Genomic DNA, 22,720 nt, shown 5'->3' on the forward strand with positions numbered 1-22,720 from the left:
GAGTAAAGGCTCTTTGCTTTGGTTTTCGTCTCCTTTTGTGGATTATTTTTGGACATAAGAGTGGAAGATATCATGTGGACTGTCCATAAAATGAGGTTTAGCATGTTCTTGCTGTTTTGGGGATTGGTTTTATCTACAGAATGCAGAGCTCCCTGGCAAGGAAAAGAAATACATGAAGTGTATAAAAAGGGCAGGTAAGTTGACTCCAATATGAATCTGCAAAGCAAGAGACGTGATGTGATATTTCTGATAAATGCATACTTTCTAACAGATCTAGCCACCCAGCCTCATTTGTACAGAAATTATTCTGTTCTTTGCTTCAAATATTCTGTTTAACTCTTTTTGATTTAATAGGTAAGTATTAAATATAACTCTTACAACAGGAAAACATGAATACAGTTTAGTACCTTTTCCTAATTTGGGGGAAGAATAACAGGAGCAGTTTAGTTATGTATGATGTATTACCCAGTGATTTATTAGAGCAATGGCATGATTGAAGGAGGCTGCAGTGGGCATGAAAACAACTTGGTTTCCTATTTAAAATGTATCATCGCTCCCCCCCACCTTTTACCGTCACATCATACATTCATCTTTCTGTGCTTATATTTGTTATAATTATTAATATTCGCTGGTAGTGCATTTGTTTTTTGAGAGGAGAAGAAATCAAGGACTAGCATGGACCTCATTTTGAGAAAGAAAGATTAATTTTGTCTAGGTGATGTGGCTATTTGTATAAAAGATGTGATGCTATTTTTTCTGAAAGTGAGATAATGAGACAAACAGGAGGTTATCTGAGGCAGCATAAAGTCTGAACCTGAGGGAATACTGATGGTTCATGCCCTGCATGTATGTATTTCAGGTTTTTCAGGTTTCAGGCTTGAGTGTGTGTGTTTCTGATATTCTTTGCCAGCTGCCCAGTCCAACATATGTGTTTGTACAGATCAGATCAGAGAATGGGATAGGAGTTGTCATTGTAAAAATTATTAGCTAAGATACATGCTAAATAAAGCTGATACACTGTCTTCACTTACCTGGAGTAAACTCCAATGAACTCCATCAGTCTTACTGCAGAAAAGACAGGTATATGATCGCGCTTAATGCTTATGTGCAAGTTATGATGGCCATAACGCTTCTCTTCACCATGCACAAAGCATTTAGTGTAGCACAAGGCTTCAATATTACAAATATATGACTGCTTTGTCAGTATATTTTATTTATTTATTTATTTATTTATTTATTTATTTATTTATTAAACCATTTCTATGCCGTCCCTTGCCGAAGCCTCGGGGCGGCTTACAACATCTAATAAAATACACAATAAATTAAAGTATATATGGCATTGGCTTGGATTCTTAGGATAGCCATGGAAGGAGAGTTCCCATCCCCTTGCCCCTTGCCACAAAACCTCTGTGCCCCCAAAAGCCTCTTTGAAGGACAGCCCCCCTGAACAATGTGGGGTGATGTACCAGGGGCTGTGGAAGGAAGGGGATGTTACTCATATTTACAAGGGCTGTTTGAACTGGGGGGAATCTTCTCCCCACGGCTTCCCACAGCCATGTTGTCCTGGAGGGCCCTGCCCAAAGAGGATTTTCGGGAGGAGCGAGGGGCTGAAGGGGCAAGGAGGGGTCAGGAAATGTTAATCTAGAAACAGCCTAGTTGGCATTTTCTGGATTAGTCACACCTCCGTGTGCTGCTGGCATCTGTATTCATGCTCATTTCCACTTCCAATGACTTCCTTGGGGCTCAGCAGTAGAAAACACAGATACAAAGCAGAATAGATGGCATGAAGTGGAAAGGTAGAAATAGCTCGTGAAAGAAAACACTAACTTGTAGCTCAGACTTCGGAATGACCAAAAGGTCATTATGATGTTATGATGTCTCAGCTGGAGTTCTGAGCTGTGGAGGGATTTGCAGACATTTGGAGCAACACCAGGGAGATGAGAGGCTCTGCACAACCACTCTGTGCTGGTTGTGCACCTTGCCGAAACGGTACCTTTCCCAAGGCACCAAGGTACCTTGAGATGCTCCCAGGTCTCCCACTATGCAGTCAAATGCTTCTGCACCGGCAGATTTTCTCAGGCCTTTTGAAGCACTCTATTTACTGATTTTGTAATGAATTCTCCACTGAAATGTACAGGATATTGTTTCAGGTGGCAGCCAGCAATCACCAGGGGCCACTTGCAGGGATATGACTGGAGAATACTCAGACATGAGTTGCATGCAGTCATATGGCAGGTCTGCCAACTTAGGACCCAAGCCAAACCCAACCCACCAGCCTTGTGCGATGGCCACTAGGGGCTCCATAAACCTTCTTGCTTTGGTGCCAACTTCAATACTACAAAAATGGTGGAGGTGGTGGTGGGGAAGCACTTTCAAGCAATGGCCAGGGGTAGGCTGCATTTGATGAGCAGCAGACTGCTCAGGTCTGTTGTGTGGTCTTGTTACAGAATCTAAGTGATCACATCATTATGTGCTATACTCAGGTAGGAGGGGTCCCCTGCGGTCCTGAGAGGTTCGGATCTAACTCCATGGAGGGGTGATAGAATCCATTCTGGATTTTAAAGCAGTGTTCCTTCGCGAAAGGGGGATGCTGGAGAGAGGGAGCTTAACATGGTGCAGATAAAGCTACATGAAAATCATTCCAGAAAAATTCTCTCAGGTATTAGAAAATGAGTTATTTTAAATTGCTTATGTAGGGAGCTTTTTGGCGGTTATCAGGAAGTCAATTTCCTGAGATAATAGAACAAAGTTCCTTTTTAAAAGGGGTATTTCCTGCACCAGAGTAGCAAAATGGGGCCCTGAAAAGAAAAGCTAAACAAGAGAAGCACTTAAGGAGTTTCATTCATGGGGGGGGGAATGGAAAAGTTATTCCTACTCATGAAAATGCAGCTCTACTAAGGGCACTGGCCTAATGTATGTTGAGACAGAAAAACACCCTAGAACTACGATCAATACTCTTGTTTCACATCCGGCTGAGTTTATTAGTAGGAAAGAGAAATCTAGCTACACTTTCTTTTGTCTATATCTAGTCTACATCATAGCCTGGTGAACACTGCCCTGTGATATGGCCTTAGTCCAGACAGACATGTCAACTTAAATGCTGAGGTGCACAAGAGCATACGGTACCAGTGAAGCAAGCTTGTAGCAGCTGGGCCTGAGTTTCCCTTTACTGGCACGACAGCACAACTGAAGCTGCCCAGATGGTCAGACCCAACATTATTGCACAAGGGCAACAGGGATTCTTTCCTTAATTTGCCAGAGGCAAGGAGTGTCCATTATTCCGTTAAGCTGAACAGTCCCAAATACCTTCCTATAGTTGTGCTTCAGGCCACAGTCACTTCTGTGGGCCTCTCCAAAGACACAGAAGAACAGGGGCTGGTTTACTCATGCTGACTTCCCCGGGGCATGAGAATCGAGCTCTCAAGCTGAAATGGCTCTTATATTGGGCTGTTAGCCATGCACAGCACCTTTTATTTAGAATATTTATTCATTCCCTTGCCTCTAAATTCCAAATATACTGACATATTTTAGCTTAAAGCACTTCCTGCCATTAACTAAAGCTTAGCAGAACATGGGGTGGGGTGGGGAATGTTACAAAAGCCAGGAAAATTCAAAATGATTGGGGTGGGGGGAAAGGAGCAGGGCAGGGGGAAGAGGGCAGTGCTATCTAGGGCACCTGAGCAGGGCTGGCTTTGAACACTGGGACTGCGATTCTGCCCCCTGCACCAATTCTGACCACAGAAATGCAATATAACTGAAAGAGTTTCAGTATACTAACCCATGTTGCCTTGTATTATAAAATGTTTTAATAAAAAATAAAAAAAATAAATTATTTGTTTTATTAAATAGTTTCCAGAGTAAACACTGCCAGTTGTTAAGAGTGTTAACAACCTTTCTGATGTTCACTTTGTTCTGGTCTATTTGTGTATGAGGCTCTGTGCCTTTTTCAAAAGCTATTCTTTGTGGAAATCGACCCTTGTAGATAGAAGCAGCATCTAAGAAACAGGTCAGACCCATAACTGTTTTTTGTAACATCTGAATCAAGCTTATGCCTACAGGTGCAGAGGTGTAGGAACCTCTCCATGTGATCAGGAACCTGCCAGGTTTCCTAAATATGAACAGTGATGCCTGTTCGCATGTTCTAGGCCAAGGATAAGGCAATCCAATACCCTACAGATGTTATGTAAAATAATTCCCAGACTTGCTAACCATTAACCATGCTGGCTGCAGATTATGAGAGCTGCAGCTCAAACTATCTGGAGGGTATCAGGGCGTCTAGAACACCAGCAGTGACTTGGATTCAGAGGGAGACGGATCAGATGAATTAGAAGTGTCTGTTCACCACCACAAGTCATGCACTGCATGGAAGACCAAGAAGGGAGAAGATAGTAGACTTCCAAGGTGGAAAGTTGTTTGTTTAAGAAGCTACAGCTTCCAGCAACAGGGAAAGATCTGGAGCAAGCTGTCATTTACCATCCAGCCCCTGTCAGAGCAAGTTGGCTCTTCTTGGGACTTGTCCATGGTCCTGAAGAGTCTTCAGCATTTTCATTACATCCTGACTGCACATTTCGACCTGCCTCTGCTCAGGATCACGCCCAGACCCACTTCCTCCACCCTGCAGTGGAGGGTGCACCCTGCGCCTTGCCAGGTCTGACACCTGTGCTGGTTCTGCTCCTAGACACATTTCAGACATTCCAACAAATGCGTGAAAACCAGGATTGGAGCAAAACTTGCTCCATAGTCAAGTATTTCTTATTAAACCAAAATATGATTGTCCAAGCAAACTAATTGTTTATATTTTGTGATGCAGTCACAAAAAGGCAAATGCTATTTTAGGATGCATTAATATAAGTATTACTTCCAAATCACAAGAAGAAATAGTTTCCTTATACGCTTTACTAGTCAGACCTCATCTGGAATACTGTTCCCAGAGGACAACAAAAATGATCCAGCATTTGGAAACACTTCCGTATGAAGAGAGACCGAGAGAACTTGGCATGATCAGCCTTGAGAAGAGAAGACTGAGGGGAGACATGATATTCCTCTATAAGTACCTCAAAGGCTTCCACAAAGAGAAAGGTCAAGCTCTCTCCTCACTGATACCAGAGTGCAGGACACGTAATAATCAAGTCAAGTTGAGACAACCCAGGTTCAGACTAGATATCAGTAAAAGCTTCCTCACCGTCAGAGCAATACAACAGTGGAACCAGCTGCCTAGAGGTGGTGGGCTCTGCCACACTAGAGACATTCAGAAAGAAACTGGACAGCCATCTGAGTGGGATGGTGTGAACTGGTGTCCTGCAACAGCAGGGGGTTGGACCTGATGGCCTTCATGGCTCCTTCCAACTCTACTATGCTATGATTCTATTATCTTAGTCTGTCCCTGTGCAGGGCCTAAAATGTATATCATATTTAAGCAGGTCCATTTAACCCAATCTCTGATGCTTAGTACTCACATTAAATTTCTGAAAAAGTAACATTTTTCCTAGTATTTTATTTTTCTAGCTGAGCATTCGAATCCCTAATAGAATCAGAAATTGGCTTTGATTGGATTTTCTTCTAATACTGCAGCCACAGGTGGGCTGCTTGTATAAATTACTGGATAAGGCAGGGTGGTTGAAGGATGATGGCCAGAGCCTAGCTAAAACTGCTTTGCAGATTTTGCGAAACAGCCCCCACTGCAATTCAGGCTCAGAATTTGGACAGAAGCTGGTAAAAGGAGGGCTAGTGGAGTTCCAAAAATGATTATTTTACTTGTACAGGCTGACTAACTTGCCAAAGCTAGAGAGGGGGAGAGTGCCCCAGTGACCCAAAACAACCCTACTGCTTTCTTGAACTAGCATTAGGACCCCTCTATAAGCTAGATTCCCTTTATTTGTACCTTTCCCATCTTTTTGCATCTCTCTCTGTGCTTTTTAGAGCAACCTCATTTCTAGCAGCTGTTATAGTCTATCTTTTTACCCCCTTGGTTTTCTTATTGTGAGTACAATAATGCATCAGGAGAAGCTGGAGAACAAATACCAATTTCATTTTCCTTCCCCTGCACTGAGCTTTGGTTGAACTGTCTTTTTCTTCCTCTGCCTTGCAAATATTCCTTGGGACCTGGTGATTCCTTAAAATGGTACTTACCATACTACACATTCATGTTAGTCCAGCCTTCCCCAGTTTCTTGCTCTTCAGTTTTGTTGGCCTGTCTACAACCAATATTGACTGGCACGAGGCAATGTAGGGCTGTATGACAACATATCTGGAGGACACCAGGTTCAGTAGTCTGCAATTTGGTTCACATGTACAACAACCCAGAGTACAAGCTGAGTATGCGTGGCTGTTGGATCATGGTTCATCAATATGCTTGAATCCTTCACTATGGTTTAATCATGGGTTAACCATGAACAACTCAAGAGTTCATTGCATGGCAATCAACCATGGGGGTCCTCTTCCAGTGTGTGTCCATGGTTAACAGCTCCTAGTTAAACATGGTGTAGGGTTCCCATATAACAAAAATTCACAATTCAGTAACAACCCACAATTCAGTGACAGTCTGGCCTTTATAGCACATCTTCATGGCAACATACCTCTTTATTAATCGTTAGACTTCATTTTCCTGGACTTGGGAGTACTCATTAGGGTTGGAATGAACCCTTTCAGGATCTGTCCCTCCCTCCATAGACTTTCTCTTGTGCTCAGCCCAGTCCTGCAGGTCAAGAGGAGGTTCATGAATGCTCATCAAGCCCCACTTGCACAACCAGCAACCTTCCCCAGCCGCCATTCCTGGTGGCCAGGCTTCTTCCCCACATGGTGCTGGTGGCGGGCATGGTGGAATGGCACTGCTTACATAGAGTGGGGGGCTCAATTCCAGACCTGGGGCACACTCACCAGGAACTCAGACTCCAAGACACTGCAAAGCAGACTCGAGTCTAGGAAGCCAAAAGCAGGGAATCTGGCAGTTTTCCCACCCAAAACAGATGTCTTACACATCCCTAGCATTATACCAAATGTTAAGAATCCTTGGTTTATTTAATACCTGTGACTTTTACTTGTTTAAGTAACTATCTTCTATAGCACAAAAGCCAGTGGTTACCAATATCTCCTCACATTCTTGACACTTCTTTATGTTTTGTAATTGTCAATGTTTGAAATTAAAAATATTGGAGCTATGATAGACCTTGGGGAGAAATGCTCTTAGTTCATAGCCAGAACTCAGGGCAAATGAGGTGTGTGTGTGTGTGGGGGGTGGAATTTGGAGAGCAGAAGCCAGCACACGTGTCCACTCTCACTTGATCTCCACATGCAGGTTAAAAAAAACTTGATATGTGGTGATTTGTGAACCTACCCACTGAGGCAGGGAAGGCTTTCAGGTAGGAGGAGAGGGGAAAGGGCACCTTCTTTGTTTCCTTCCTTCCCAAAATCTTATCTGAACAGCATGGGAGCTAAACCCATGCTAACTTCATTGCATGGATCCTCTTGGCAGTAATTCCTCCCCAAGGATATTATAAAAGGTGGGCAGATATTAGATTACCTGATGTTTTGGACTACAGCTCCCAGACGTCTTTGCCAGCATAGCCCATGGTCAAGAATGTCAAGAGTTTAAATCCAAACACCAGGCTATCTTGGTTGTAAGTTATGGTCTTCCGCGGCCAAATTCCCTCCCCATTCCATTTTCTTCCCCGCCTCCCAATAGACACTATAAATACTCAGTTATTAATACTGTAAGTACTTGAGTCACTGAGCAAATATTGAGCCTTGGGGGGAAAAACCAAGCTCATCTTCTTTTAATGTACATCCTAATCTATTCTGATGTCCTAGAAAAGTCTCCAGCACATGCAGAATTCAGTGCCTTGCTTTTGAGTGCTTCACGTCAATTCTAAACCGAGTGATGAAGATAATTACCAAATTATTTTTTAAATGCAGTGAAAAAATCACTGAAGAGACTTTTGAATCATAATTGCAATGTTTAAATAAAGCAAATGTCTAAATACTACAAGCTGACCAATACATTGTGTGCTCCAGCATGGTGTGTCACTTTCAGCTTCACTGTCAGGATTCAAGTATTATCCATTCTTCCCCCTCCACCAGCTCCACACAACACTCTCATCAGCCTTCACCTCCCCGCACTTTTGGCTCTGTTATAAGCTTCTCTGCATGAGACATTTATTGTGTGCTTTGATCTGTCACTCATGGAAGTCTGTGAGGTCTTTTCAGGACAATTTCTTCCTCCTCCTCCAGGGCTACACCAGAATTTTCCAGGCATTTCCATGGCTTCCCCCTGCTGCCCCCCTCCCCAAGCCTAGTATTTTCCAAGATGGTGGCATTATTCACTACAGAAGGCTGCAGTTTTCCCATAATTCCACCCTCTGCCACAGTGTCACCTTCTATTGTGAAGGTCACAGAAGGGCATTCTGAAAGCAGAGAGGAAAACCTGCAAAGACTGTGATGCACGTCTTCATCCATTCTCATATGAAACAGAGGCATTATTAATGTTTATATATACATTATGCCTGGTTCCCTGGATAATTAACACCACATAAAGCAAAGCATTAAACATGTTGAACCTGAAATTTACAGAGTAATTCTATATCCATGTTTACACCAAGTAATTCTTGATGAATTTAATGGCTCTTACTCCAAAAGATTGTATTGTATTGTATTGATGATATTTATTTATGTTTGTAAGCTGCCCCGAGGCTTATGCGAATGGGGCGGCATATAAGTTTGCTAAATAAATGAATGTAAGCATGCATAGTCTGAATTGCCATATTGAGACATCTACAGCTATAGATATAAGAGCAAAACACAAAGCATGCTTAGAATAAAAGTGCCATGTCTGATTTAGAAATTCCAACAAAATATAAAGTTTCTATTAGTTATGAACTAAATTCCTTCCTTCTCTTAAATAGCTTAACTATGCACTGCATAAGAATTATTTCCTTTTATTTCAGCAATATAGCAGCTGAGCAGCTGGTTCAGAAATGCTAAGCTTCCTTTCTTTAGTGCAGCCAAAGCATTTCAGGGAAACGTAGCTGTCTGGAGGAAAAAACACTTTCCCCAGTTGTCCCTGGGGCTGGCAAGAAGTGATGGACCAGACACAGTCCTCCAAATACATCACCGAGGTGTCTTTTGCCACACTACATGGAGGAGATAGCAAGCATTTCAGCCTTCCCTCAGTTTTTCCGAATTACTGTTTGTTCACATTCCTAGAGCTATTTATTTGTTTGCTTATAAAGTGACATTGGCATGTTTGGTGCTTGACAGAGAACAAGGCCCGGCTTGCAATCTAAAATGGAATGTGTTTGTACAGCTCGACTATCTGATTTTAGATATGACTTATATCAGCCTTCGGTAACCTGGCAGGGATCCTGGGAGCACATCTGACACCTGGCTGAGCAAGACTCATTCTTTGTCTATCACTTACCTCCCTCCCTCCCTATTTTCTGTACCACACAAAAGCCGAAGTTCTCTGGAGAGGGGTGGACAACAGTAATGAGTTCAGTAATACAGAGTCTCAGCCACTGTGGTTGGAGTGTTGGACTGGGACCTGGGAGATCTGTGTACTAGCTCCCACGTAGCCATGAAGCTCACAGGGTTGTTGTTGTGAGGATAAAATGAAATGCTGTCAGCTGCTTTGGGTTCCTCACAAGAGGGAAAGGATGACATATAAATGCAACATCATCATACAAAGTAGAATCAAGCAGCAACGAAACTTCATCAAATTACATTAAACATTTTAAAACCACAGTTAAAAGCTCATTTTAAAAATGAAACAGCTAAAAGCTCCATGCTGCTCTACTTACAGAAAAATAGCTGGCAATACCCCCTCCCTGCACACGCACACACATGCACATATACAACCGTGTTTAGAATTGGTAAATGGCTCAGCAAAGTGGAAGGCCTTTACTCAGTGCCCACAGAGAGCAAAGTTGGTGCCAAGTGGATGTTGGTGAGGAGGTCATTCTTCAGTTTAGGGACTACCACAAAGAAGGTTCTCCTTGTTGTACCAGCTGAGACTCCCTTTTGGAGGAAAGCCCAAGAGGTGGAGGGGAGTGGCCATGTACATTGTAGTTGGAACAGGAATTCTGTTGTGAAAGACTTCAAGCCATGAAGGTCTTTATAGGCTGAGAATAGAGACAAAGACAGATCAAGAAGGCACCCCAGGTTATAAATGGGGTACAACTCCATCCAGAACAGGTGGAGCGCCCTCCATTTGGTCAAAGAAACCACCCACCAACAGCCTTGTCTCAGTCTTGTCTGGACTGAGCTTCAGTTTGTTAGCTTTCATACAGCACCTCCAGAGCCTTACCTGCTGAAGCTGGAAAGGAGATATAGAGCTGCTATTTAGCGGCATACTGATAGCAACACACTCAAAGACTCCAGATGACTGCACTCCACAATTTCATGTAGATGTTATTTAGGATGGGGGACCAGACTGACCACTGAGGAACCCCACACTGGAGAATCCACAGACCCAAGCAATATCCCCAGGCCAAACCTCCAAGTAGAAGTGGAGCCACTGCATTGCATTACTGCCCATTCTCAATTCATAGAGTCATCCCAAAAGGACACCATGGTCGATGGTATCAAAAGCCATGACGAGTTCCAAGAGTATCAACACAGGAGCACTTTCCCGTCTCTCCCTCAGAATAACTCTTCATACAGAGTGAACAAAGCCATTTCTATGCCAAAATCTGGCCCGAATCCCAGCTGAATGGATCCAGGACCTTGCTCAGGAAGGGAGCATTTGCCACAGGAGTAACCTTTTCAGGTCCAGGGAAGGTTTCTTCAGGAGTGGCCTCTTTAATGCAGCATGGGACCATGTGTCTCATAGAAAGGCATGGGTCACCTCCCTGATCCAGCCTGCTGTTCCCTCCTTGCTAGTTTTGTAAGTCAAGAGCTGTAAGGATCCAGTACGGATGTGGTTGCGGGAGCTTGTCCAAGCACCTTGTCAACATCCTTAAGCTGTACAACTGGAACTCATCCAATAAAACTGGCTACCTCACTTGATTCAGCTGCTGTAGCAGTAGAGTCCTGGTGGATGCAAGAGATTTTACCCTGGACGTGCCCAGCAAATATAATACCTTGGGTCTCAGATGCCCTTGGGGACAACCTGTAATAGGCCCCAGATGACCCTCAAGAGCTCAGCAAGGTAGACTGAATAGAAGCAGTATTTGTTAGCTGCCCTCAGTGCCCCCACATGGACCTGATTAGAGGCACTGATCAGGGCTCGACTGCATCCACTAGGAGTTTTCCTCCACTGGTGCTCTGGTGGCATCCCGTGTTATTTGATTGCTCTCAACTCTGGGACATATCACAGGGCTCTGCTACAGCTCAGGAATAATCATGCCCACTGCCTGGGCCATCTGGTTGTGATCCAGTCATGACAAAGGGACCCATTCAAAGTCCCCCACCTTCCAGTCCATGCCCAGCTGAAAAAAGCAAATCAGGAGTGTGCCCTGAGATATGTGCTGGGCCAGTCACATGTTAGGACAGCCCCATGGTTGTCATGGAGTCCATGAAATCCTGAGATGCTCCCGATAGGGTGGCCTCAGCATGGATGTTAATGCTCTCCAAGACCAACTGTCTGTGAATCCTCAGCATTGCAACGGAGCCACCCCTGCTGGGATGCTGCTGGGTCATGGAGTGGCTGGTGATGGACGGTAAGGCTTCCTGCTGGGGCTTGTTCTGGCTGGCTTTCTCTGTTGGCTCCTGGCTAGCAAAGCACTGAAATACCTTCACTACTACCCAGCAGCAATCCTCATCTATTCATTTCCAATGCCACTAAGGTAGTGACCTGAAACACAAAGAGTCGACATTTTTAGGACATGGTGTAGTGTTGCAATTTAAAGACACCTGGAAGAGCCTGACTTGAAACACCTTCGCATATACCCGGTGGTACAGCAGCTGCTTTCCTATGTTGCGATCCCTGCTGGGCCAGTTATGTAGGTCTTTCTTCCCTGGCTGGAGCTGTCTGGAGGAAGGTTGAAAGTCTGGCTGCAGACGGGAAACATTCTGGGCCCTTGGGAGGTGAGACACTTGTTCATCAGCATCTTCACCCTCAGTCAGGAGTCCATTGAGAAAGGCAATGCAGCCATTCTTCTTCAGGCACTGCAGGACCAGGTCCCTGCTTACTGGGGACCTCGTTTGTGCTGTGCTGGTGGCTTTAAGGAGAAATGGGGTCATTTGTGCTGTGCTGGTGGCTCTAAGGAGAAGTCAAGCCACACAGATGACCTGCTGGGAGCAACCCCGGGGGCCAGGCAGCAGCCCTGGTTGGTCCCTTGAGGCAGCACCTTGGGAAGGAGGTTCTCCCAGCCTGCATCTGGGCTATATATGGGGGCCTGCACTGCAGTACAGGCCCGAGCCACAACTGACTTCCCCAGCCACCCTGTTCTGATTTTCCCATGAACCAGGGTCACTCAGGGACTGATGGGGCTGGGAAGAAAGTTTAAGTCCTGGTGAGTTGGGCAGTACAGCTGCAGGGGTTTTGCCTTCCACGTAGCAATTGACTATTGCACAACGCCAGCTGTGTTTCTAATTTTGCCACAGTTTTAACTTGGTGGGGATTGTGGCTATTCAACCCATTTCTGGGACTAAGCTGAGCTGGGACACCACATTTCCCCAGAGCACATGGGGTCTCAAGGCAAGCCTGATTCTAGCACCCAGGTGGCAGGTTCTGACTGGTCCAGCCTGGGATGGGGGCTGAAATCCTGCCATCCCCTATTTAAGTTCAGCTCTAGGTACAGTTAATGTATCTTCTCACAGAACTCAAGTTCTGAGTCAGACATCTAGCCTGCTATTGTTGACACTGACTGGCAGTAGCTCTCCAGGTTTCAGATGCGATTCTTTCCTAGCCTCACCTGGAGATGTCAGGGTGTGCAATGGGGTGAGCAGCTTGAGGTTCTCCAAATGATGCAGAATGGTCAGTCCTAACATCTGTCACCATTGCCAACTTTAACTGGGCTGGTGGACACTGAAATCCAGCAACATCTGGAAGGCCACATACTGCTTAACCCTGATGTGCACCCTGTGGTGTGGGGGACCCCACTCACGTTCCACTATGTGGAAGATGCAGGTGACCTGCCCTTAGTGGAACTAATTAATTCCTCCAGAAAGTTGGAACTATCCCCTCCCATCTTCTTCATTCCATTCTATTCCTGTTCAGGGCTAGCCTCCCATCGACAGCAGATTGTGGGGGCCTAGAGCAGCTATGAAGTGTTGCAGTGTGCCGTGTGCCATGTGCCCTGCCCTGCATCGTCCCAGCAAACCTGCTATCTCCAGGAGCAGAGCAGGTTGCTGTCCCATTGTCAGTGTTGAAAGCAGACTCACCTTCTAGTCCCTACAGCTCTGGAGGACGGGGCGGAGGTGGCAGGGGTATGCATCTTGGCCAGCCCTGACCATGATGAAAGAGAGGCACACCAAGAAATTTCCCTCACAATTTGAAGCGCGCATTGTTCCTTCGCAAAGAGATTGGCAAGCTACACCAAGGGCATCATTTTGCATGGGAAAGAGTGTGAGCATCATCAAGACAAACATGGTATGTGTGGATGGGAGAATCCTATTCCATCGCCTGTTTCTAACTGATCACTCATTGGTTGTTTCCTATGAACTCCTCTGGCTAAACACCCCTGAACTGATCAATCATTACCCCTCCCAAGTTAAGTGTGGCATGCAGTCAATGCTCCTTTTCTTTTGCAAAATAGCATGGCTTTCCTTAACCAAAAGGACTAAACTTCCTATGGTGATGGAATTTTGGAGAAAAAGATAACATTTTGCACAGTTAATTCTAAATGTTATATTTCCACTGGCCATTTTCTTTCTGAAATTGTTTTACCAGCCAAATTTCACTTGGCTCAGGCAATTCTGTCAGACAAGGACATAGGCTAGTCCTGAGCTGTCATTTTTCAATGTTTTTAGCTGCCTTCTGTCATTGCTGAAAAGCTATTTTGATAATGCACTGCCTTTGCTACTTTATATGCATGCTTACATAAAACAATACTGAATGTACCTGAACTGACAGAGCCAGAAGGAGAGATTAGCAAATGGGTCCACTAACATGATGCATCATTTTTCATTCATTAAGCCTGGATTTTATGTGTTTAAGGGGTTACTTTGCTTGTTTCTTCCGATCAAGCATACTAATTTGGAAGATCCATAACACAGGTTATGCTGCAAAAAAGTTGACAGTCGTCAGATGATAATCCAGTGACCTGAAGCTGCTCAGGTCATTGATTTTCCCAAAATGCACTCTGCAATTTTAACTCCAGACAAACCTTAGAACTCATAAGGTTTGGAAGACTAGTAGTTTGAAGGGGGCCATAGCTGGTGAGCTTCAACAAAGTACTGCATCGCTCGGTAGAACAGAATGGTCTAAGATTCATAACAAGCTCTATTTCACACCCCTTCTGTCTTGATTTAAGAGTACTATTTTTGCAGATTTGCAGACCTGGTGGCTTAAAATGCTTGAATTATTAGTTTGGTCACAAGTATTGCTGATAATAACATCAGTGTGTGGAATTACATTGTTGCAGTGCAGTATTTTCTGCGTGTAGAATTAAGACATTGCTCAAATTATGGGAGAAAGCTGCAGGGCCTTTCAAGACATCTTCCTGAGACTCGTCTCCTGCACCCATCAGTTTGAGCCAAACCATTCTACCCATCAACATGCAAAAAGGAGTAGCTTCAAGAGCGAGGGCACGGGTAGTTCCATCTCTTCCCTCTCCCAGACTTTGAGCGCTGAGTAATGGCTTTCATAGTTTAATTCTACAAAGGTGCAATTCCACTTCCCAAGGGTGAAATGCATCTTTAGACACAAAAAGTCTTACCACTTCCAGCATTATGAGACTTGCCACATTCCACCATTTTTATCTGAGTCCTCCCCACCCTGCTTCTATGATATATTGCAAGATCTTGGAGAACCTCAACACAATAAAGTGAAGCAAAAACATAAATACAGAGTAAGAGCTCATAAAAAGCAAATGAATATGCTGGGAGTTGTAGGACTTTTTTCTGTCTAAACATGCCTAGGATTGCACCTTCGGGCAGTGTTTTTCAGCCAGGTTTCTGCAAACATCCCACAGGGTTTCTAGGAAATTATGTAACTCACCAGCTGGGACATTTTACTTTCCCCTTTGTACCAGCCAGTCACCCCTCAAGCTGAAGTTTATTGTTGAAAACTTGCCAGCATCACAGTTATGAGAGTTCTTAATTTTCCAGTTGTCCAATGATCCTGGGTAATTTTCCAAATTATCCTGGTGAATTTGTATAATGTTCTGCCTTTGTCTCTAGCAATTGTTGAATTCTTAGGAAGTCTCTTCCCGCCCCCCCCCCCCACACCACCCCCGGATGTGCATTTTCCTTTGTTGGATTGGGGATATCCAGGATAATGCAACTTATTACTGGAGACTTTAAGCAGGAAAAGGTGGGATATGGCAAGTCTAATAATTCTCTCCTATCCCTGGAAACTGGGTGATGTCTCCTCCCTGGTGCTCTGGCCCAGGGTTTTACTGGTGCTCTTTCCTCCATTTATTTATGTTTTCTTCTGGGATGACATGAAGATGAAACTTAAGACATAAATTCAGCTTTCTGCAAAATTCTGAAATGGTATAGCCTTATTTTGTCTTTTTTTATAGTCGACCTGAGAGGCAGAGAAGAGACGCACACGGAGAATCACACAAGCAAGGCAGGTATGCTGTGAAAGGTGTCATACAAAGACCATTCCTCTCCTTCCCCCTCCCATCACTCTTCAGAGGCTAGAGGTGCAGTTATGCAATTTTTCATATGCTGGACCTAATACGTGTTATTGGGCCCTAACTCCCATCAGCCTCAGCCAGCATAGTCAATGGTCAGGCATGATGGGAGTTATAGTCCAACAATATCTGGAGGACCATAGGTTTCTAGCCACTGAACTAGACCATTAGATTCTCTTTTTGGATTGAGATTTTAAAAATACTGACTGATTTCAATGTTGTTGCAACTTGGGGAATTGATATACACTTTAAAAAACAATGACCACAGAAGTAATAAACATATAAATATCCATTAATAAGCCACTTCCCCCTTTCTCTTCCCTCCTGCAACCCTCTGTGTGGGCTAAGGATGCCCTCAGCCCTCCGGAGTGTGCACAGGGGGCCGCAGAGGGAGGGAGAATTCTTCCCACTCATGTCCTGCTGATGGCAGCCGTTCTCCCAGCAGGAAATGCTAACTGGGTGTCACCCCACCTGCTCCACCATGCATCTGAGCTACCTGACCTCTTTCTTCAGCACGCCTGCTGCTTCCTTTTTCCCACCCCAGATGTTACAGCCGGGTGGAAAGGGTTGGCCCTCCAAATGCCGTTGGACTTCCATTCCCATCAACCCCATTCAGCATGGTCAATGGCAATGGAGGATGGTAGTCGTAGTCCAAGAACAAGGTCTGGAGGACCATGAGCGCCCCCCTCTTTTTTTTTCACTGCATTTACAGCAAGGTTGTGTGGATTTTGGTTTGGCCCCACAGCTCCTGGGGAGGGCAGTGAGTGACTGGGGGGAATGGGGTAGATGGCATGGTGGTCACCACTTCTCCCACTGCTTCTGCACTGTTCATAGTTAGCGTGAAATCTCTAGTAATCCTCAGTCTACATGGACTAGCGAGAAATGCAAAACTCAGAACAAAGCCATCATCCAAGCTGAGGCTTATCAGGCACATTCACGCAGTACTAGTTCACCCTCAAACAACCTACGGTGGTCTGGTTGTTCACAGAACACCCAATCAGGTGCACAGCAGATGACCCGGCTCACTGTGGGTTGCTCCTTGCTGCCTTCCTCCTCTGCCCTCCAGCCTCAGCCCACATTACTTCTGACTCTTTAACAGGGACAGATCCAGTATCCACTTCATGGTTTACTCAAGAGAGGAAGCTGCATGATACCCCAGACTAACTGTCCACCCGGTCTGGCCATGGTTCTCTAGAGTCTAAGAACCAAACATTATTAACACATGGTGGCAGGGATGAGGATGCTGGTAGGTAGGTAGGTAACTGGTTTTATTAACCTTTTGCAAATTATTTGAGATTCTGCTTCTTTGAAGGCAAAGTAAGATGCTTAAAATAGATTAATAAGCTGGTACCTCTTGTTCCAAAGGAAAAACAGCTGCAGAGCCCTGGGTTCTTGGCTTCTAGCCAAATTCTAGGCTTTTATTTTACAACAAAAGCACCTTCAGGAATAAATATCAGTTGGCAGGAGAACAACTTTGGCAGGAAACTGGTGTGGGATTTTGCTGTGAACCAGGAACATGCCCCACAGCGGCTTTTTCTTCCAAATATATGCAGCTACTTCAGGCAGGCTCTCAAATTGTGTGTAAAAATGTAGCATGCATTTCAATTCTCAGGATCAGCTCCACATGACCATAACGGTGTAGTTCTGCCCTTGATGCAAGGTTTCTACCTACAAATTGTCACTCCCCCTATCTGGATAGAAACCATAGCTAGGGGGGGTCAGGATGCTTCACCCTTTCTTCTGCTACAACTAGTTAGGATTCACACCTGCCCCTGCTGCCTTCCCTTTCTTCTGCATTGCAAAAACATCCCACAAAAATGCATGGAGCCTTATTTGCAGTGCAAATTGCCAACATACCCTCTTCGCCAAATCTGGAATGTTACCACAGCCGGGGACAAAGGATTAAAGCTCCTCTTATCCTCCCTGCTGCCAATGCTAGGTTCTGATCTAGGGTTCTGATCCAAATTGTCCCCCCCCCCCGCACCGCATCTGAAGTTTTTGGGGAGCCACTGGCTCAACAATATAGTTTTGCAGTTAAGGTCATCTGTGGTCAGGCCCCCTGGCAAAGGTCTTCACTGTTACCTGCTACCTGATCCTACACTGTGAAACACAGCACAGGGGTGAGTAGAGGCCGCTGCCAGAGAATTCTTGGCACCTCAATCAAACTGTACCTCCAATGATATTTTGGGAGGTACCAGGACAGTTAGAGGGGTATAAAGCTGGCATGAGTGCGCAAGGTTCCTGTGTTCACACAAAACCCCAGGTAATCAGCATCACGTGAGGGAAAGAAAAGGGATGGCTCCCACTCACAGGCCTCCACCATCATGTACCCTTTTCTTTGCATTCATGCTTTGCAACCTAAGCACTTGGGAATGTACACACATGGGAACAAGTTCTGATAACTAAATGGAAGGCTGAGAAGGTGTCTCCTTTTCTAGTTCAGACCTATTATCTAAAAACAAGAGCATTCACAAGGGCTGTTAATCAGTTGCGATCTCTTTTTAAATCAAGGGCAGTTCTATGTTGCTGTCCCAGGCAGGATTTAGAAGGTGGATAACTCCTGGTTTCTATTGTTTTCATCAAAAGCAGTAGATTATAGGAAGTACAACAAAGCAACACATCGAAAATGGATTTTTTTGTCTTCCTAAGGTTGCAGGACTATAATGTTTGCTCAACTGGGATTCCTAGGAATTGACTTTCCCATGCCACAAATAGTAAAACACTAAAGCTTGTCCGAAAAGGTTCTTCTACGTTTAGGATCATGAAAGTCTTCCAATAAACCTAGGGTAAACAGAAATGCCACTCTCAGGCTCTATTGCCATCCTGGTGCCATTGTTTAATTTGCATTTTGGTTCCATCCATTAGTAACTGGACAGGTGAGAGTCTCAGGGAGATTTTCTGACAGAGAACCATTTTCCCAGAGGAAATTATTGAATCCATTAAAAAGAAATAGGCAAAAGAACTAGAGGAACTGATAGAACAAGATTGTATCCAGAAGCATAAGCTTGTCTCCCAAGACAGACTCTCCAGGATCTCCTTTGCAATACATTTTAGGGACTCTAAGACTGTTCTCATAAAAGTTTGATATTTCTCTATGGATAAATGGAGTCCTATAATCTGTGCTCGTGTGGCGAAGGCGGGGCTTGCCAAGATGCTCTGCCTGCCCCTTTGATCAGCAGGGATGCCAGTGCAGTCTTCCCTCTCTTCGGTTCTCTGAGCATCCCTGCAATCCGCTCAGAAGCCAAGCGGAAATCAATTTTCCCAGGAACAATTTATTAAGGAGTGAACTACCTAAATTTTGGACACTCATGGGATGTGGCTATGGAGTCTGTCAGGATGAGCACCTGTACTCCAAAATGCACCGCTTCACCCCCTGTGGGAGGGTTGCCCACTGCATTGCTGTGAGTTACTACTCTGGGAGTACTCTCCTTCAGTCAGAAGCAGAACTGGATCAACGATTCATTCACCAGTGTTGTGGGGATCATTTCTCAAGGCAGATCCTCCTCTTACCTGTTCTAAGCATGAACTCATTTGGAGGAAAGGCTTGTCAACTTGGCAGAGCACATGATTCTCATGCAGAAAATCACAGGTCCACCCCCGCCCCCTTCCCAGCCTTCTTATTTGCTTAGCAATTACTGCAAAGAGACATTATGGAGGTTGCATCTACACTGGCCCCAACCATTGTGTTTGCACAAACGATGCAATGGAATTTGAAATGTGTTGCATTGTGATGGCTGCCTACACATACACCGGACTCCGCAGGGCTATTTTTCAAAGCTCTTACATATCCCTGTCCAGGCATGACTTCACCTCCAGCTCCTTTCAAGTAACAAAGCCCACAGGAAGCAGAGTTAATGGATGTTCCCATCTCTCCCAATTAACTCAACAAGGCTACTGCCCACTCCTTAGGAAACACCAAGCCTCAACTATTTGTGGACAATCAATAGAGATATCATTCTGTGCCTCAGACTGGTGTTCCATGGCATCTTGGGGGCCCAGATCTCCAAGCTAAGGAACTGTGAATGACAGACACATGATTGTTGGTTTTCCCCTCCACATAGTCCGATACTGAAGCGAAGTCCTGACATCACCAAGTCACCGCTGACAAAGTCAGAGCAACTCCTGAGAATAGATGACCATGACTTCAGCATGCGACCAGGTTTTGGAGGTATGGCATGTAAAGCCCTGCTGGGATTGGGCTTTTTCTTTCTGCACTTTCTTGAAAGTTCCCATCCACCAAATTTTTACAGAAATTTTTAAAGCCCCGCCTCCACTACACTAGCAAGGGTTATAGGCAAGTAGGTGGAGGTAAATGTTTTTGAAGATTTCTTTCAATGTAAATACATTTACATTTACAAGTAAAAATATTCCATTGCTTAAACACAAGGTGCGATGTAGATTTTCTCTGAAAGCCACTAATTTTGATACATTTTTCTGTCATTATTGTATTTTTTAATGGATCAGGGCAGGCAGAAATATAACAAGTACAGCTATGTCTGTCATGCTGGGAAGAAAAGCATCAGTTCTAAATCTGGGGTGATAAATGGCAAGCAACTTGTGCAACCGATTTTCTAGAGCAAAGCAGCTATTTGGCTTCTCTGCGTTAAGAAAGGGGGGTTGTATGTGGGGGGATTATGAAAGCCTTGATTTCTTTTTAAAAGGGGTGATGTGTGCCTTCCTTAACTGGAATTTGTATAAGCAATCGGCCCCATTTATTAAGGAAAAACACAGGAGGTTTTTTTTTTAAAGCTATTCTCTCATTTGTATGTGTACCCTTAGTATTGAAGAACTTTCGATACTGAACAGACTTGCAAAAACATTGGGTTGGATTCAGACTTAGTCATGTTTAGCAGAGGTCATCCATTGACATTAGTGGGACATATCAGTCTTGACAAACTTCTGTCTGTCCCATTGATTTCAATAGGTTTCTTCCACAAATCATGGCTATGTCTAGATCTAGCCCAAGGTCTTTTAATCTTTTCTAAGGTGTGATGATCAACTGGTGACTTGCAGGTCACAGCTCACCCTTGGAGAAAGATTGGCCTTACCAAACTTTAAACAAGGTGTAGTCAAAAGACAAGATCCACTTGTCAGACGGTGAATCCTTTTCTTCAGTTTGTAAAAAACAAACATCTCCCACAGTGAGTGTTTTAAATTGGAAACTGGAGCACCTATGGATAAAATTGTCTGACTTGCGAAGGGTTCAGCAGGCTGTTCTTTGCTGCACTGCTGTTCTCTGGAGCAGGCTCCAAAGACTAGACTAGCCTCTGAAAATACCATTATTAACCAATCATGCTCCACAGTTCTCCTCATTAAGACAAGGCGGGCAGATATGCATTTTCTTAATAAGGCAGTCAGCTTAACCACTCTCCGGTCAGCTCAGATTTCTCTCTAGATGTCAGGGAAATCCTGAGGTTTAATCTCACAGCAACCATGTCTGCTTGCAGGTTGAGCCTATGTATATAGAATATGTAATGATTAATGCAGTTTGCTGAACTGGCTCTTTCACAACAGCAAGAACATTTAGATTTGCCTGGGTTAATGTTTCACTTTTTGCATGGAGGTTGTGTGCTATAGAAATCCAAGCTTTTAGACATGCTTTCTTATAGACCACCAGATTAAAGAATGTTGTAATTTATCTCCCTTTTCCTGGCTGCCAGATGGTCACGCAAATCCAAACTACTGCTATACCCCCTGATGGGGAGCATTTATTATTACTTAGATTATGCTGAGCATTTAGTATGCTCAATTAGTTGTAAAAGGTTTTAGTTTCAGGATTGTTTGTGGGTGATATTTATGCTTTATTAAATCTCTTGTTCCATGACTGTGGTATTAATTCCTGTAGAGGAATGTGTGCACACATTTGCTTTCCTTACTGAAACCCAAATGTTTGACCAATGTATTAAGCAGGACGTTGCAAAGCAATAAGTGCAAAGTATATGGCTCTGTTCACACATGCATGTCCGCCCTTGGACGCCTGCAGCATAGGCAGGAAGGCTCAAAAATGGTAGACCAGACTATCTGCTCATCTCTGTTTCTAACATTCAAAGCCGGCCCACTTGTTACAATCTGCAGGGGGACCCTTCTGAGAACACCTTCCTCAGATGGGCCCTGCCGCTTGCAGAGGCAACCTTGTTGGGCCTGCATAAAAAGACTTTCTCCTGCATTTCCCCCAAACTGGGAGGCATTGCGTCAAGGTACACAGACTCTCCACACATTAGCATTTGGGAAGGCACCATCTTTTTAATGGTGGGAATGCTGGGGAACCTCTAAACGGGCAGCTTGTTTCTCCCGTTGTCCAAGACTGGGTCTCACACTGCTTCCTCTCCCACCCTGAGAGCCCTTCCACACATTCCAAAGCAGGCCAATTTTCACGCCCTGCCTGAGAAAGGTCACTAGGTAACATTGAAAGGCCAAAGTACTTGCTCCCCACTGCTCCTCCACCTCCTCCTCAGAATCAGACAAATCTATCTAAACTGCCTGTAATGAGCAAGAGATGGGCCCCAACTCTACAAAGCAGCTGTGCATCCACTTTGGTTTGTAAACCTTAATTTGGTCTCCAGACCTGTGGCTGCTTCTTATAATATGATTTTACACAGAGGGATCCATATGCATGTCTCCACAGCTGTTCTGTAATTTGAGAACTGCCATGCAAAAGGTTTCATCCCCCCATTCATACATCTTACTTTCAGTTGAAATACTGGCTTCAATAAATACATTTGCTTCACTATTTTTATATTTATATGCATATGTAACAATTGCAGTCTCCTTTCTTTGTTGAGGAGGAAAGATTATGCACATATAAATATGTATGTACATGAATCCTTGTATCACACATTACATTTTCCCCCTTGTCCTGCTGTACAAAAACTGTAGTAGGGAAATTTCTTGATGAAAAATGATATTTTATGTAAAATATATACAATATAATGTAGAATATACAAAATAATATGGAATGCCCAATTTATAAAATAATATTTTAT

General features: G+C 44.3%; 1 protein-coding gene across 1 annotated transcript in view; it reads left to right on the forward strand.

Annotated features, from left to right (window-relative positions):
* LOC123022208 (gamma-aminobutyric acid receptor subunit rho-1) overlaps positions 1-22,720 on the forward strand; it is a 32,675-nt gene continuing 9,955 nt past the window's right edge. Inside the window, exons 1-3 of the mRNA XM_044427771.1 lie at positions 1-194; positions 15,621-15,674; positions 19,799-19,905. Coding sequence (XP_044283706.1) covers positions 73-194; positions 15,621-15,674; positions 19,799-19,905 — 283 coding nt within the window. The 5' untranslated portion in view covers positions 1-72. The remainder of the gene's footprint in view (positions 195-15,620; positions 15,675-19,798; positions 19,906-22,720) is intronic.

This window comes from Varanus komodoensis, unplaced genomic scaffold, assembly GCF_004798865.1.
Source record: "Varanus komodoensis strain SLA01 unplaced genomic scaffold, ASM479886v1 scaffold1, whole genome shotgun sequence".
NCBI lineage: Eukaryota > Metazoa > Chordata > Lepidosauria > Squamata > Varanidae > Varanus > Varanus komodoensis.